This window comes from Leptodactylus fuscus, chromosome 11 (genome assembly GCF_031893055.1).
Source record: "Leptodactylus fuscus isolate aLepFus1 chromosome 11, aLepFus1.hap2, whole genome shotgun sequence".
Lineage (NCBI taxonomy): Eukaryota > Metazoa > Chordata > Amphibia > Anura > Leptodactylidae > Leptodactylus > Leptodactylus fuscus.
The window spans coordinates 78,942,793-78,961,287 of record NC_134275.1 but is presented as its reverse complement, the minus strand read 5'-3'; the positions used below and the strand labels follow the sequence as shown (position 1 = coordinate 78,961,287).

The 18,495-nt window shown below is 43.8% G+C and overlaps 1 protein-coding gene across 1 annotated transcript; it reads left to right on the top strand.

Annotated features, from left to right (window-relative positions):
• Positions 1-12,407: 12,407 nt before the first annotated feature.
• On the top strand, positions 12,408-17,932 carry ZBTB12 (zinc finger and BTB domain containing 12). The gene is made up of 2 exons (XM_075259316.1): positions 12,408-12,455; positions 15,919-17,932. The coding sequence occupies exon 2, from the start codon at positions 16,134-16,136 to the stop codon at positions 17,538-17,540; it is 1,407 nt and encodes a 468-aa protein (XP_075115417.1). The 5' UTR covers positions 12,408-12,455; positions 15,919-16,133; the 3' UTR covers positions 17,541-17,932.
• The last annotated feature ends 563 nt before the right edge of the window (positions 17,933-18,495 follow it).

Here is an 18,495-nt window from a genome sequence, read left to right as displayed (position 1 = left end):
GCAGAGAGACGGCCAGAGTTAAACTGTAATAGGGGAAGCAGAATGGATTGCATTGCCCTAAAAACAGCCATCTCGTGCCAAGAAGCCGAGGTGTGAGGAGCTATTAGGTCAAGGGGTCAAAAGTACCGTTACATGACAAAAATAAACTATTAACCCTTCTATTTCTGAAACCTTTTGCACCATTCTGTAATACGCCATCTCTGACCTGGAATCCCCGGACCCTGAGACCAACAGGCAGTAAAGTGATTCGTAACCCAACTTCTAAGGTCCGGATCACATCCCGTTCCCCTCTCCGCATGAAAAATGTGGAGACAAAAATCCAGCAAGCAGCACTTTTCTCCCTGCATTTTTTGTGAGGAAACCACACGGACCCCATTACAGTTTATGGGGTCCATGTGTCTCCTTAGGTAACCGCTGTTTTATGCACTTTAGGTTTCCGTTCTGCGGGGACCCAAGTGGACTTCCCGAATGGAAACCCATGCACAGATGTGAACATTTGAGATTATTGCTGTAATGCATATGTTGATAGGTTAAACCCGTACAGAATGGAGTAGTCCCGTCAGACCGAACCAAGACTGGAGAATCCAGAAAAGTTGCTAGTGAACCCAACATCTCAGGGATTGACATTATATATGGCCATCTACAGTTCCCCACCTAAGGAGGCTTAACTAATAAGGTTAAAGGGGTTTCCCGAGACCCAGACATCATGGATACCAATGACTTATCCACGGGTCTAGCTCGGTGGGTCCGGGTGTCGCAGTGATCAGATGATTCCACTGCAGGACAAAATATTCCAGCCTATTCAAGTGAATGGGATGCCGGGTAACTGCATCTCGGCTCCTATTCAAGTGAATCTTGTATACCGATTCTTGCAGCTGAAATCAGAGTGGGGTCCGGATGTCAGACCCCTGCCTATGTTACAATTATAACTTTCACTTTCATGAAAATAGCATGGGAATTGCAAAACCCCCTCCAGGTCACCTACACCCTGCAGTGTCTGTTACTAAGAAACAAAGTTTTATTAAAGCCCCCCATGAATAATGGAAGTTCCCCTTTAAGTCATTCTCTATTTTTTTCTTCTTTTACTGGAAATCCGTGCTGCTGTCACTTTCGCTTCTCCTCTCTCTCTCCTCATCTGTTTACCGCTCATTGCTGCCTGCTTGGTCAATACCGTCTGATAACACGGAGCTGACAGGAACTGTTTGGGTAGGGGCACACCTAAAGGGGATTCTTTGTGTTATTTGGACTAACATCAAGGAAAAGGCTTAGAGATTAGGGGACCCCCACCCCCGCCCCACCCCATCCTGATCCCGTCTCTCTGCCAAGTTATAACATGAGAAATCCATGGAAGTTTATAAAGTATTTCATCCATAAGTCCCAACATTCAAAGGACTAAGAGAGGGAGAGAATGTGCGGTGTGTAGTGTGCCATGGCGGATTTAGCCCCGCCTTTCACTCCGCCCATTTCCCCATCCATTTCTTTTTGTACCCCCACACAAAATAATACCCTACAGTTCCCCTGACATTATGTGCCCCCATAGTATCATATCCCCCCACAGTATAATGTCCCTCTCCAGCTGCCCCAAAGAATAATGTCCCCCTCCAGATGTCCCCACAGTATAATGTCCCCCTCCAGATGCCCCAACAGTATAACATGCCTTCTAGCTGCCCCCACAGTATAATGTCCCCTCCAGCTGCCCCCACAGTATAATGTCCCCTCCAGCTGCCCCCACAGTATAATGTCCCCTCCAGCTGTCCCCACAGTATAATGTCCCCCTCCAGCTGCCCCCACAGTATAATGTCCCCTCCAGCTGCCCCCACAGTATAATGTCCCCTCCAGCTGCCCCCACAGTATAATGTCCCCTCCAGCTGCCCCCACAGTATAATGTCCCCTCCAGCTGTCCCCACAGTATAATGTCCCCCTCCAGCTGCCCCCACAGTATAATGTCCCCTCCAGCTGCCCCCACAGTATAATGTCCCCTCCAGCTGCCCCCACAGTATAATGTCCCCTCCAGCTGCCCCCACAGTATAATGTCCCCTCCAGCTGTCCCCACAGTATAATGTCCCCCTCCAGCTGCCCCCACAGTATAATGTCCCCTCCAGCTGCCCCCACAGTATAATGTCCCCTCCAGCTGCCCCAAAGAATAATGTCCCCCTCCAGATGCCCCAACAGTATAATGTCCCCTCCAGCTGCCCCCATAGTATAATGTCCCCTCCAGCTGCCCCCACAGTATAATGTCCCCTCCAGCTGCCCCCATAGTATAATGTCCCCTCCAGCTGCCCCCACAGTATAATGTCCCCTCCAGCTGCCCCCACAGTATAATGTCCCTTCCAGCTGCCCCCACAGTATAATGTCCCCTCCAGCTGCCCCCACAGTATAATGTCCCCTCCAGCTGCCCCCACAGTATAATTTCCCCTCCAGCTGCCCCCACAGTATAATGTCCCCTCCAGCTGCCCCCACAGTATAATTTCCCCTCCAGCTGCCCCCACAGTATAATGTCCCCTCCAGCTGTCCCCACAGTATAATGTCCCCCTCCAGCTGCCCCCACAGTATAATGTCCCCTCCAGCTGCCCCCACAGTATAATGTCCCCTCCAGCTGCCCCCACAGTATAATGTCCCCCTCCAGCTGCCCCCACAGTATAATGTCCCCTCCAGCTGCCCCCACAGTATAATGTCCCCTCCAGCTGCCCCCACAGTATAATGTCCCCTCCAGCTGCCCCCAGTATAATGTCCCCCTCCAGCTGCCCCCACAGTATAATGTCCCCCTCCAGCTGCCCCCACAGTATAATGTCCCCTCCAGCTGCCCCACAGTATAATGTCCCCTCCAGCTGCCCCCCCCAGTATAATGCCCCCTCCAGCTGCCCCCACAGTATAATGTCCCCCTCCAGCTGCCCCCACAGTATAATGTCCCCTCCAGCTGCCCCACAGTATAATGTCCCCTCCAGCTGCCCCACAGTATAATGTCCCCTCCAGCTGCCCCCCAGTATAATGTCCCCTCCAGCTGCCCCCACAGTATAATGTCCCCTCCAGCTGCCCCCACAGTATAATGTCCCCCTCCAGCTGCCCCCACAGTATAATGTCCCCTCCAGCTGCCCCCATAGTATAATGTCCCCTCCAGCTGCCCCCACAGTATAATGTCCCCCTCCAGCTGCCCCCACAGTATAATGTCCCCTCCAGCTGCCCCCCAGTATAATGTCCCCTCCAGCTGCCCCCACAGTATAATGTCCCCTCCAGCTGCCCCCACAGTATAATGTCCCCCTCCAGCTGCCCCCACAGTATAATGTCCCCTCCAGCTGCCCCCACAGTATAATGTCCTCTCCAGCTGCCCCCCAGTATAATGTCCCCCTCCAGCTGCCCCCACAGTATAATGTCCCCTCCAGCTGCCCCACAGTATAATGTCCCCTCCAGCTGCCCCCACAGTATAATGTCCCCTCCAGCTGCCCCACAGTATAATGTCCCCTCCAGCTGCCCCCCCAGTATAATTCCCCCTCCAGCTGCCCCCACAGTATAATGTCCCCTCCAGCTGCCCCCCAGTATAATGTCCCCTCCAGCTGCCCCCACAGTATAATGTCCCCTCCAGCTGCCCCCACAGTATAATGTCCCCCTCCAGCTGCCCCCACAGTATAATGTCCCCTCCAGCTGCCCCACAGTATAATGTCCCCTCCAGCTGCCCCACAGTATAATGTCCCCTCCAGCTGCCCCACAGTATAATGTCCCCCTCCAGCTGCCCCACAGTATAATGTCCCCCTCCAGCTGCCCCCACAGTATAATGTCCCCTCCAGCTGCCCCACAGTATAATGTCCCCTCCAGCTGCCCCCCCAGTATAATGCCCCCTCCAGCTGCCCCCACAGTATAATGTCCCCTCCAGCTGCCCCCCAGTATAATGTCCCCTCCAGCTGCCCCCACAGTATAATGTCCCCTCCAGCTGCCCCCACAGTATAATGTCCCCTCCAGATGCCCCAACAGTATAACGTCCCTTCTAGCTGCCCCCACAGTATAATGTTCCCTCCAGCTGCCCCCACAGTATAATGTCCCCTCCAGCTGCCCCCACAGTATAATGTCCCCTCCAGCTGCCCCCACAGTATAATGTCCCCTCCAGCTGCCCCCACAGTATAATGTCCCCTCCAGCTGCCCCCCCCAGTATAATGCCCCCCTACAGTATAAAGTCCCTCTTCCAATGCGTGTACAGTATAAAGTCCCTCTTCCAATGCGTGTACAGTATAATGTCCCCCTCCAGTTGCCCCCACAGTATAATATCCCCCCCCCAGTTCCTTTAAAATTTCCTGTATTAACTCAAGATTTCCCAAAAGAAGTTTCAAAAAGGATTTTGTAAACCAAACGCACGATTAAAACGGGAACTACCGTAAACCTAAACTTGATGAGCTAAGCATTGACCAGAGGCATTTCTGTATACCAGGGGTCGGCATCATGAGCTATTACACCCTGGCATGGCAACTTCTCCTCATCGCCATGTGGATGATAACTAATGAATAGAAATAATGAATTTACACAAGTCTACAATATCTGATCAGTGTTGGTCCAACACCCGGCACCGATGAGCTGCTTATACAGTCAGCGGCACATGCTGCAGTCTCTTCACTGCTTACCAAGCACAGCACCACACTTTATATTGTGGCCGTGCTTGGTATTACACCTGAGAAGAGACATTGCTGTCACTGCCTAGACAGATTAATATCATAGTTACTGAAAAAATTAAAGGAGTTTTAATTGGAACAAAAACTATGTTTGCAAAAACGCACAAATCCTAATCCTGTTAGTCTATGGTTGAAGTGGCCAGGAATTGCTGGAACACAGAATAACTGGCAAAGCTTAAGGAAGTTTCCAAGAAATAAAATGAGTAATATAATGAAACTTGCTGGATAAATGTCTGGTTGTGAAACTGTAATTGTTCACAGTTATAACACGCTGGTCTATTTATATGAGAAGACTCATCCTATAGGACATACAGGGACCTAGCAGTAATAAGGCATCTACCCCTGAATAATAAGCCACAGTATAAGGAAATCCGCATATAGAGGTAGAGGACCGCACAGCTTTACTAAGCAAACACAGGGATTATAGCTTCATGAGTGCTGCGGTATCGCTGTCATCTAGTTATAATATATCTTCAGAGTTCTATATTATTGTATAATTGTATTGTATTGTATCCAACCAGCACTAAATATTTAGCTTAGGGTGGAGATTACAAACAGCAGAATATGTAATGTTCTCACCATTTCATGTTTCCTGAATCCGGTACAGTCCTCAAATGGTCCTATAAGGGGGCGTTCACACTAGCGTCGGTGTCCAACAGCTACTGTCCGATGCTAATGTCCGCGCATGATTTTGCGCAGACATTAGCATCGGAGACTAGCTGTGTCCATTACATTTTGCATTATTTTAAATGGGACATCCTGTAGTGTCCTTCACTGTCCGTGTCTGTTATTAAGTGTCCGTTTGCAAAGATGTCCAATTTTTCAAGCAGACAGCAAAAACCTACATGATGTCCCATTTAAAATAATGCAAAATGTAATGGACACAGCTAGTCTCTGATGCTAATGTCTGTGCAAAATCATGCGCGGACATTAGCATCAGACACTAGCTGTTGGAGACCGACGCTATTATGAACCCTGCTTTAGTATTACCAGCCATCAACACTGTAGTAAGCTGTGACTCCAAAAATATAACTACTATAATACTACCTACTATGTACAAGAAGATAACTACTATAATACTGCCCCCTATGTACAAGAAGATAACTACTATAATACTACCTCCTATGTACAAGAATATAACTACTATAATACTACTCCTATGTACAAGAATATAACTACTATAATACTACGCCTATGTACAAGAATATAACTACTATAATACTGCTCCTATGTACAAGAATATAACTACTATAATACTGCCCCCTATGTACAAGAAGATAACTACTATAATACTACCTCCTATGTACAAGAATATAACTACTATAATACTGCCTCCTATGTACAAGAATATAACTACTATAATACTACCTCCTATGCACAAGAATATAACTACTATAATACTACCTCCTATGCACAAAAATATAACTACTATAATACTACTCCTATGTACAAGAATATAACTACTATAATATTACTCTAATGTACAAGAATATAACTACTATAATACTACCTCCTATGTACAAGAATATAACTACTATAATACTACCTCCTATGTACAAGAAGATAACTACTATAATACTACTCCTATGTACAAGAATATAACTACTATAATACTACCTCCTATGTACAAGAAGATAACTACTATAATACTACTCCTATGTACAAGAATATAACTACTATAATACTACGCCTATGTACAAGAATATAACTACTATAATACTACTCCTATGTACAAGAATATAACTACTATAATACTACTCCTATGTACAAGAATATAACTACTATAATACTACCTCCTATGCACAAGAATATAACTACTATAATACTACTCCTATGTACAAGAATATAACTACTATAATATTACTGTAATGTACAAGAATATAACTACTATAATACTACTCCTATGTACAAGAATATAACTACTATAATACTGCTCCTATGTACAAGAAGATAACTACTATAATACTGCTCCTATGTACAAGATATAACTACTATAATACTACCTCCTATGTACAAGAATATAACTACTATAATACTACTCCTATGTACAAGAATATAACTACTATAATACTACTCCTATGTACAAGAATATAACTACTATAATACTGCTCCTATGTACAAGAAGATAACTACTATAATACTGCCCCCTATGTACAAGAAGATAACTACTATAATACTACCTCCTATGTACAAGAATATAACTACTATAATACTACCTCCTATGTACAAGAATATAACTACTATAATACTACTCCTATGTACAAGAATATAACTACTATAATACTACTCCTATGTACAAGAATATAACTACTATAATACTACCTCCTATGTACAAGAATATAACTACTATAATACTACCTCCTATGTACAAGAATATAACTACTATAATACTACCTCCTATGTACAAGAATATAACTACTATAATACTACTCCTATGTACAAGAATATAACTACTATAATACTACCTCCTATGTACAAGAATATAACTACTATAATACTACTCCTATGTACAAGAATATAACTACTATAATACTACTCCTATGTACAAGAATATAACTACTATAATACTACTCCTATGTACAAGAATATAACTACTATAATACTACCTCTTATGTACAAGAATATAACTACTATAATACTACCTCTTATGTACAAGAATATAACTACTATAATACTACTCCTATGTACAAGAATATAACTACTATAATACTACTCCTATGTACAAGAATATAACTACTATAATACTGATCCTATATACAAGAATATAACTACTATAATACTACCTCCTATGTACAAGAATATAACTACTATAATACTGCTCCTATGTACAAGAATATAACTACTATAATACTACTCCTATGTACAAGAATATAACTACTATAATACTACCCCCCTATGTACAAGAATATAACTACTATAATACTACTCCTATATACAAGAATATAACTACTATAATACTACTCCTATGTACAAGAATATAACTACTATAATACTACCCCTATGTACAAGAATATAACTACTATAATACTACCCCTATATACAAGAATATAACTACTATAATACTACCCCCCTATGTACAAGAATATAACTACTATAATATTACTGTAATGTACAAGAATATAACTACTATAATACTACCTCCTATGTACAAGAATATAACTACTATAATACTACTCCTATGTACAAGAATATAACTACTATAATACTGCTCCTATGTACAAGAAGATAACTACTATAATACTGCTCCTATGTACAAGATATAACTACTATAATACTACCTCCTATGTACAAGAATATAACTACTATAATACTACCCCTATGTACAAGAATAAAACTACTATAATACTACCCCTATATACAAGAATATAACTACTATAATACTGCCTCCTATGTGCAAGAATATGACTACTATAATACTACTCCTATGTACAAGAATATGACTACTATAATACTACTCCTATGTACAAGAATATAACTACTATAATACTACTCCTATATACAAGAATATAACTACTATAATACTGCCCTCTATGTACAAGAATATAACTACTATAATACTACCCCTATATACAAGAATATAACTACTATAATACTACTCCTATGTACAAGAATATAACTACTATAATACTACCCCTATGTACAAGAATATAACTACTATAATACTACTCCTATGTACAGGAATATAACTACTATAATACTGCTCCTATGTACATAACTACTATAATACTAACTCCTATGTACAAGAATATAACTACTATAATACTACTCCTATGTACAAGAATATAACTACTATAATACTACCTCCTATGTACAAGAATATAACTACTATAATACTACTCCTATGTACAAGAATATAACTACTATAATACTGCTCCTATGTACAAGAATATAGCTACTATAATACTACCTCCTATGTACAAGAATATAACTACTATAATACTACCTCCTATGTACAAGTATATAACTACTATAATACTACTCCTATGTACAAGAATATAACTACTATAATACTACTCCTATGTACAAGAATATAACTACTATAATACTACTCCTATGTACAAGAATATAACTACCGTAATACTGCTCCTATGTACAAGAATATAACTACTATAATACTACTCCTATGTACAAGAATATAACTACTATAATACTGCTCCTATGTACAAGAATATAACTACTATAATACTGCTCCTATGTACAAGAATATAACTACTATAATACTGCTCCTATGTACAAGAATATAACTACTATAAGGGTGCATTCACACTACGTAACGCCGGGCGTGTATGAGAGCCGTACACGCCGGCATTACGGCAGACTGCCGAACACTTCCCATTCACTTCAATGGGAGCGCTCGTAACAGCGGCGTTTACGAGCGCTCCCATTGAAGTGAATGGGAAGTGTTCGGCAGTCTGCCGTAATGCCGGCGTGTACGGCTCTCATACACGCCCGGCGTTACGTAGTGTGCATGCACCCTAATACTACTCCTATGTACAAGAATATAACTACTATAATACTGCCTGTATGTATAAGAATATAACTACTATAATACTACCTCCTATGTACAAGAATATAACTACTATAATACTACCTCTTATGTACAAGAATATAACTACTATAATACTACCTCTTTTGTACAAGAATATAACTACTATAATACTGCTCCTATGTACAAGAATATAACTACTATAATACTACCTCTTATGTACAAGAATATAACTACTATAATACTACCTCTTTTGTACAAGAATATAACTACTATAATACTGCTCCTATGTACAAGAATATAACTACTATAATACTACCTCCTATGTACAAGAATATAACTACTATAATACTACTCCTATGTACAAGAATATAACTACTATAATACTACCTCCTATGTACAAGAATATAACTACTATAATACTACTCCTATGTACAAGAATATAACTACTATAATACTTCTCCTATGTACAAGAATATAACTACTATAATACTACCTCTTATGTACAAGAATATAACTACTATAATACTACCTCCTATGTACAAGAATATAACTACTATAATACTGCTCCTATGTACAAGAATATAACTACTATAATACTACCTCTTATGTACAAGAAAATAACTACTATAATACTACCTCTTATGTACAAGAATATAACTACTATAATACTGCTCCTATGTACAAGAATATAACTACTATAATACTCCTCCTATGTACAAGAATATAACTACTATAATACTGCTCCTATGTACAAGAATATAACTACTATAATACTGCTCCTATGTACAAGAATATAACTACTATAATACTGCTCCTATGTACAAGAATATAACTACTATAATACTGCTCCTATGTACAAGAATATAACTACTATAATACTACTCCTATGTACAAGAATATAACTGCTATAATACTACTCCTATGCACAAGAATATAACTACTATAATACTGCCTGTATGTATAAGAATATAACTACTATAATACTGCCTGTATGTATAAGAATATAACTACTATAGTACATTTAGGTTATGTTCAGACCACATTTTGACCGTCCACATTGTAGATCCATTAAAGGGATCCGTTGAATGAGATCCATTTCCATTTGTTCTAGCAGATGCGATGAAATGTGATGTGAACATCCCCTTAGGGCGTCATGTCCTTGGCCGCCTTCCGATGGGGTTATTTTGTGATGAGGGGTCATTTCATTGTAAGCGTCTGGTTATTTGTGAAGTGATTATCCCATATTGACTCGCACTTGTGTCTCTGAGGTGTGTGATGAGTGACTTCCATGTTCTCGCTTTATGTCTGGCGTTGTCGGACGGGTTCCTCCAGCTTTCCACATGGAGCCTGTTATCTACTGTAAACACTGGATGGCATGGAGGAGATCAATGGGCATCTTGCCCAAGCAAACATAAGCTTTGTGGCTTCCCTACAATGACCTGTTGACTACCCGCGACCTCCTTAAAGGGATACTCCACGTAACTCTATACACGATCGGGATCGGCTGGAAAATTATCGGAAATCAGATTTTAAAATCGATCCTGAAATCTCAAGATCGGCTCAGCCCTAGCCGCCACCTACTAAGCACCATTTATAATACGAGTGTCATCTCTTATGGCAGAGGGGCATTTGGGCCCAGTAAGACACCCGGGGCTCAGGCCATTGCTACTTCTTCACCTCCTAAAACTATATTTTTCCTCTTCCGATGCAATAAATCTTCACTGTGTGAATAAGGGTCGCTATACACCTGCAGTAACTGTTGGCGGTATATATGACATGGGCACATCAAGTAAAAGGACATGGCTAGTATACTGTATATCCATGTCACAAATGTACATGACACACACCCAAAGGGGTGTCCTCAGTCCTACAGGGGCCAAGGTCTCACCCAAAAATCCAACATACCCGCTGCTTTCCCCCATCATGTGCCACGGGCTGGAGACCACATAGATTATATTTACTTACGTGTATACTCGAGATTTCCCTAGGTACCCAAAATCAGAGATACTGCAGATACCCCCAATATCTTATACCCCACGTCACACTTGTACGTGGCCAAGGGTCCTGAGATATGAGGTGCTGATGGTTGGGGTCCTCACATTGTACAGCTGCTTTGGCATACTTGCCAATAATCCTGAAACATCTGATGTTCGGTTCACACCTGTGTTCGGGTTTCCGAAAAACGGAAACCCAATCTGCTTAAAAAGTGGTTACCTACGGAACCAATGACTATAATGGGGTCCGGCCAGTTTCCAGCCATAAAAAAGCGAAAAGGTTTTACCCGTGTATCCGCATTTTGAAGCAGAATGGGGAACAGAATCCCTGAACGGAAACCGGGTGCAGGTCTGAACATACCCTTAGTGGCTCCCAGAAACAAGGGAGACTTCTCCAACTCCGGGAGCAAATCCTGGTGGTAGAAGAGCCCCCCCACACACAACTTGATGGGAACGGGCGCCTAACATATATTTTAGGTTTGTGGCAGCGGGAAGCTGCGTCATTACACATAGACAGGACCCCAAAATACTCATTTAAGGCCTAGTTCACATCAGCGTTCAGGTTTCCGTTCGGGGAGTTCGCTCGGGGACATTATACGCATTATAAACTATAAAGAGGTCCATACTGTTCTCTCTGCGTGGTTCTCGCGGAAACCACACGGACCTCATTATAGTCTATAGGGTCCGTGAGGTTTGTAATGCGTATAGGTTTCCGTTCGGGGGGGGGGGTAACCACGCGGATTTCTCGAATGGAAACCCAAACGCTTATGTGAACCGGGCCTGAGAATGACATGAGGGGGTATAGTCATAAACATGGCGTCCAGTCTACTCTACCGCGCTCCTGTGAATATGATAAAGCCGTGTGACATCATACGGCCGAATTTTACAGTGAATGGAGACTAACAGTGGCTGGTGCGAGGACTTGTATTGTGAACAGGGACCAATGTAAGTGCTGATCTCTGTACAGCGCTGTGGAATAGGTAGGAGCTATATAAATGAGTACAATCAATGAGCCTCAGTGCCATGACAATAGCATGGTGCCAACCATAATGCCCACATGCCATGCATACAGCACAGGGATAGACTGTATATATGTATCCTCTCATTCATTGCTGCTGGTGCTGGGCATTGTGCATTAATCCTAGTGACACACTGCCCCCTGCTGGCACAGGGCAGCACTACAGCAAGCAGGCAAGGGTTAACCTCTGGCTTGCAGAGCTGCAGTGCCCCTTTAAATGCTACACACAAGGCTGGGGAGGGGGTGGCAGGGAAGAAAGAAGAGGAACAGGAAGAGGAGGGCAGAGCTGCAGGCTGCAGGTAGGGCAGGTGATGTGCCTTTAAATAAAAGTGGGGGGCAGAGCAGGGCAGTGCTGGGGTGTTGGGCAGGAGGGGGTGATTGCTCAACTCCATTATTTGCATATGATCGTCCTATTAATTCCTGCACCAATCAGAGGTCAGCCAGCCTTCTTAACCCTTTCACTGCTGTGCCTGGCGCAATAGTCTGCAGATATAGCGGCTGCTTATACTTTTATTATGTAATTTCACTTGGGTAACTTTGTGTGGGCTCCCTGCCAGTTTGCAATATTCCACTTTTATCCCCTTTAAAATGCATTAAGTCGCCCCAACTTGGTTGTCTAGGGGGGAAAACTAGACAAGAACCTTCGACCTGCCAACTGTATGCATGCTGGGAGTTGTAGTTTCACAACAGTTGGAGTGCTGAAGGCTGGCGCGGGGTGCTGACCATTGGTTGTGACCATATAAAGTCTTCGAGTTCCCCAACTCCTCTTGTGCAACCAGCGATCGCCATGTCACCCTGCGACCCCCTCACTCATGTACGTGAAAAGAGTCTCATTGAAAGCCTTAGCCACCATTGTACGACCAAAGATCGCCATTTCGCCTTGTGACACCTTCGCTAATGCAAGTGAATAGAGATGAGCGAACACCGTTCAATCGAATATCAGGCCATTCAAGGTGTTTGATTCCAATCGAATACCACGAGGCAAACGCACTAAAAATTTGTGTCCCCTCCCACCTTCCCTGGCGCTTTTTTTTCACCAATAACTGCGCAGGGGAAGTGGGACAGGAACTACGACAACGGAGGCATCGGAAAAAAATCAGAAAAAGTAATTGGTTGGCTAATTCAGGTGACCTCCAATTTATACGAATGGTGGATTTAACATTCGGTTAATTTTAGACTGTGACTGTGAGACTGTGAGACAGGGACAGATGTACAGGAGGGTTAGCTAGGGATTACCTTTATGTAGCGGGGAATGTTACTCACCCAGCTCTTTGGGGCTCAATCTGGTCGGGATCCCTTTCAGCTTGCAATATGCGGGAGCTGACTTTTTCCCATAGGAATGCATTGACCAGCATTGATTGGCCGACTGCCATACAGAGTACAGCATTCGGCCAATCAACGCTGGTTCTGCCAGAGGCTCGTCTATGAGGAGGTGGAGTCTAATATTGGACCAGAATGGAGACTGTTGTGCACCGATCTTAGACTCCGCCTCCTCCAGCAGAACCAGCGTTGATTGGCCCATTGCTGTTCTCTGTATGGCATTCAGCCAATCAACGCTGGTCAATGCATTCCTATGGGAAAAAGTCAGCTCCCGCATATCGCAAGTTGACAGGGGATCCCGACATAATACAGTGACTTGGGCTTGTTAGATGCCCCCAGACATGCTTCCCCTGCTGTCCCAGTTGCATTGCAGAGGTGTTGGCATCATTTCCTGGAGTGTCAGTGGACTTGGTGACTCTCCTGAGTCGAACAGTGGTTTCCCCCTAAACGAGTATTTATTCCCCATAGACTATAATGGGGTTCGATATTCGTTCGAATGGTGGAATATTGAGCGGCTATTCGAAATTAATATCAAATATTTTACTGTTCGCTCATCTCTACAAGTGAATGGAGTCGCATCGTGACTGGGACTTCCAGTTATAAGAAGTTCTACCACTGCTGGATGGGTTTTTTTGTGACTAGAATCCCTAGTCTCCGCACGTCCGGCGTCACAATGAGACCCCCATTGACTTACATTAATATGGAATCGCAGGGCAACATGCAGTCATTGGTAGAGCAACAGGAGTCATGACCAAAGTCACTGTATACTCCTAGCCGGAGGCTGTGCCCCAATGTGTCTTGGTGGGGGGATAGATATTACTTCTTATCATCTCTTATTCTAACTTTTATGCTCCCCATTAGTCCCACAGTGATATTATTCGCCGTTGGATTGCGATATAGCCATGTGCGATAACAATTTTATAATTAATATTAGTCTTTAGGGATTGGAACACTTAAAGGGGTTGTCTGGGGAGTTAATATTACCCTAAGTGATTTGGTTGAAAATGATTGATGTATCCAGCGTTGTCTGACGCCCAGGTTACCTGATGGGAATCAGCCCCAGACCCCCAGGATCTCACCAGATGGAGGGGTTGGAGAAACCTGGGCTCGAGGAGATGGTTGTGCTCACATAACCCCAGGGATGAAACCAGGCCAGATCCTATAGGTCTATCATCCAGTGTCTGCCATTTTAGGTCATTTTATCTCCCCATACATCTACTTGCTTTTCATGTGCCTGCAATTTTTTGGACTGCAAATAAGAAAAATTTTCTTCACCCCAAAATTGTAGGCCTGATTTCCTGCCTCCCCCCCCCCCTTCTTTAGTGAGGGTTACGCTAGCAGCGATATCAGATTCCAATGCAATCCATACAATATACCTCCCTTTGTCAATGTGATCATATCCTTACAAGAAGCCATCGGTATATTTTTGTTGACGGTCTGATCTCTGGGACCTCCACCCATCAACACAGTAAGGACGGCATGGTGCTCCTGACACCCCTCAATTGTTTAAACAGGAACAGCAATTTGTCCAATACACTAGGGCCTAAGTCTAGTACCGCAGCTCAGGCCCAGTCACTGATCAGAAAGGATTCCCGAAACATCTGACCACTAGAGATGAGCGAGTAGTATTCGATCAAATACCTCCCCTGCATACGGTACTTATAGGTGCAATCGGTCGATTACCAAGGGGTTAATATAAGTAAAAATTTGATGCGTTTAACCCCTTGGTAATCGACCATCTGATGGCATGTGTTGGAGAAAGGATTGGACGTTTTGGATGACATGACTACGGTGTAGATGAGTCTGTCTCGTGACTGAACAAAAACACGGGACCGATCTGAGCACCCATGTATATGTAAAGACAGGCGCTGGGCAAGTTCTTACAATGTCATGTTGGGTGGTCACAGTGTTCCTTTTTAATGGGGGGGGGGGTTTCACTGATTAGGCAGATTAATCCCCTTTCCCCAATCAGAGCACATACACTCTCAGCTGAACCCAGTCTTGTGGGCCCCGGTGCAATCTTGTGTCCGGGGCCCCCTACCTTATCCCTCAGCGAATTCTTGATAGTGATGGTTATGGGTGCTAAGGAGTTTAATCCGCCTTAGTATGGTTGGGGCAATCTGTGGGTCTCCTTGGCTTATGGGCAATATGGAAGCTGCAATACTGATGCCAGTGCTTATGGACCCTCTAAGGCTCCTGGGCCCCGGTGTCACTGCACCCCCTGGCTGAACCAAGCGTGTATGACTGTGGCAGGGTTTGGGAAGAATAGCTGTTCTACAAACTAGCCTTCGGCCGACTGCTGCCTGAAGCTTATGGCAATGTGAGTTAGCACGGTGCCATGTGCTCCAGATCCTCAGTGCTTGTCCTGCCAACATCTTCAGTTTTATCTTGAGGAGCAATAATACCTGAACTTCTCTTCACCATGCTTATTCTTCTCTACAGGTAAAGCTGATATGTCTGATCCAGAAGAAGGAAATCATTAGAACTGGGTGAATTAAAGATTTACATTTTACTTCTGACCTTCCAGTAACTTTTCCAATATTTCAAGCTACAATCATCTGAAAACCCACAAATACTTGAGATCAAGACGTTTTGACTAAAGCAGAAGAACATCACCCTGAGGTCCAAGCTTTGTCTGTCCACCGTTCTTATCAAAGATGACAACCTCCTCTGATTTCCTTCGCTTCCAGCTCCCTGGCCATGAAGCAGCCACACTACGTAGCATGAACCAGCTGAGAGCGGAGGAACGCTTCTGCGATGTAACTGTTCTTGCCGATGGGCTCAAGTTCCGAGGGCATCGTGTGGTGCTTGCCGCCTGTTCCCCTTTCCTTAGAGACCAGTTCCTTCTCAATCCTGGTTCTGAGCTCCAAGTTTCACTCATGCATGGACCACGGGTGGTTTCAGATCTACTACTATCTTGTTACACTGGACTTCTTGAATTCTCCGTCAGGGATATTGTGAACTACCTTACAGCGGCCAGCTATTTGCAGATGGAACACATTGTTGAAAAGTGCCGTCAAGCCCTGACGCAGTTTATCGATCCACAGATTGGTGTGAGGGACCCAAAAGGCATGCCATCTCGTGGTGCCACATCAACCACCACCACAAGTAAAATGCGTCCCATTCATCCAGCTGAGAACTCCAAGCCTATGAAAGCAGACGAGAGCGAGGAGGAGATGTTGATGATGGCGGAAGAAGAGGAAGACGATGAAGAGGAGGAAGAGGAATCGCCTGCGGATATTTGTATCGTCAAAGTGGAAGCCGGCGTGAGTGGTGGTGCAGGAAGTAAGGGAGGTCGATCTTGGCGGAAAGGAAGAGAAGAGAATAATTCATTGTCACAACCGGAGGAGGCTTTGGTCAATTCTACAGTAGAAGGAGAAAGTGTGGATGGAGCTGCCCAACAAGGAGTCATGAAGGCCATCTACAGTGATGAGGTGGAAGGCGGGGAAGGAGTGCTAATTATACCCAGCAGCTATCATGAAGAAGAGGAGGAGGTACTGGATGGAGGGATTGGAGGCTGCCAAAGTAGTGTTTTGATTGATGGAAGTTCTAAAGGTTCTCTTGGTGGCCCGGGAGGCTCCTCATCTCTCAGCACCATGGTCATCGGTGATGCCAGGTTTGGCAACAGACGTTTGTTGAGGTGCACTAAATGTGAAGAAACTTTTCAAGGAGTGGAGAAACTTGTCTTTCACATGCGGGCACAACACTTTGTCTTCATGTGTCCACGTTGCGGGAAGCAGTTCAACCACAGCAGTAACCTTAATCGACACATGAATGTACACAGGGGCGTCAAGTCCCACTCCTGCAGTATCTGCGGTAAATGCTTTACTCAAAAATCTACTCTTCATGACCACTTAAACCTGCACAGTGGCGAGAGGCCGTACCGCTGTTCATACTGTGATGTAAGATTTGCCCACAAGCCGGCCATAAGACGCCACCTCAAGGAGCAGCATGGGAAGACCACCGCACAGAACGTCCTGGAGGCCGGCGTGGTGGAGATGAATATTTCTGCACACAATCCCCTGGATTCTGGGTTACCTGATATGAATATAATGATGGGCTAGGCTCAAGGACCTGAGCAAAATGGGATATTTTGAGCTTTACATTGGTTTTTGACTAATTTGCACTAATACAAAGCCAGTTGTACTTCCTTTTTATAGACGTTGTGACCTGTTTTTTTAGCTTTGTTGACTACTGTAGTTTACAGACTTCACTTTAGCAAGTAATATGAGCCCTAGACCTTAGAATATGAAGATGTTGAAGATTTGGACTCGTCTGTTTTATAACCACACCGATAACCTGTACTTGTCCTTGTCTTCTTCCTGGTTTCTGCTGTAGCAATACAGAATTTTTAGAAGATGTGACCTGTTTTATGAAGAATTTGTCCTTGTCTTTCAGACCTTCTTTTTATTGATGTGCAAGAAAAATACGTGTGTTTTAAATTAAATGAAAGTGATCATGGCGTTGTGGACATTACTGAGAGATTAAATACTCTGTGCTGCTGTTTAACATTATAATGTGCTGATTAAATGGAGACTGTTTGCGATGGGCTGGCTGCAGATATATGCAGGCCCAGAGTCACAGTGGGCCCCCGTCTACCCCATCATCAGATTACAATAGTCCACTGCCTACCCCCTTCCTAATTCCAGTGAGCCCCCTGTCACCCTCTCCATCAGATTACAATAGTCCACTGCCTACCCCCTTCCTAATTCCAGTGAGCCCCCTGTCACCCTCTCCATCACATTACAATAGTCCACTGCCTCTCCCCCTAATTCCAGTGAGCCCCCTTCTACCTTGCCATCACATTACAATGGTCCACTGCCTCTCCCTCCTAATTCCAGTGGTCCACGATGGTTTCCCAGGTTTGGTGCCCAGCCGCACCAATAACTAGACTGTTCAGATTACGGATGTCAGGTCTCAAACTAACGCTTCCTCCATAAGACTAATAGTAGTCAAGATTACCACTAGGATTGTTGAGTGCTAGAACCCCCCACACACACACACACACATTTAGAGATT

Bases quoted from the DNA above. Each gene is read 5' to 3' on its own strand.
- ZBTB12 (XM_075259316.1), top strand. From the start codon at position 16,134: ATGACAACCTCCTCTGATTTCCTTCGCTTCCAGCTCCCTGGCCATGAA.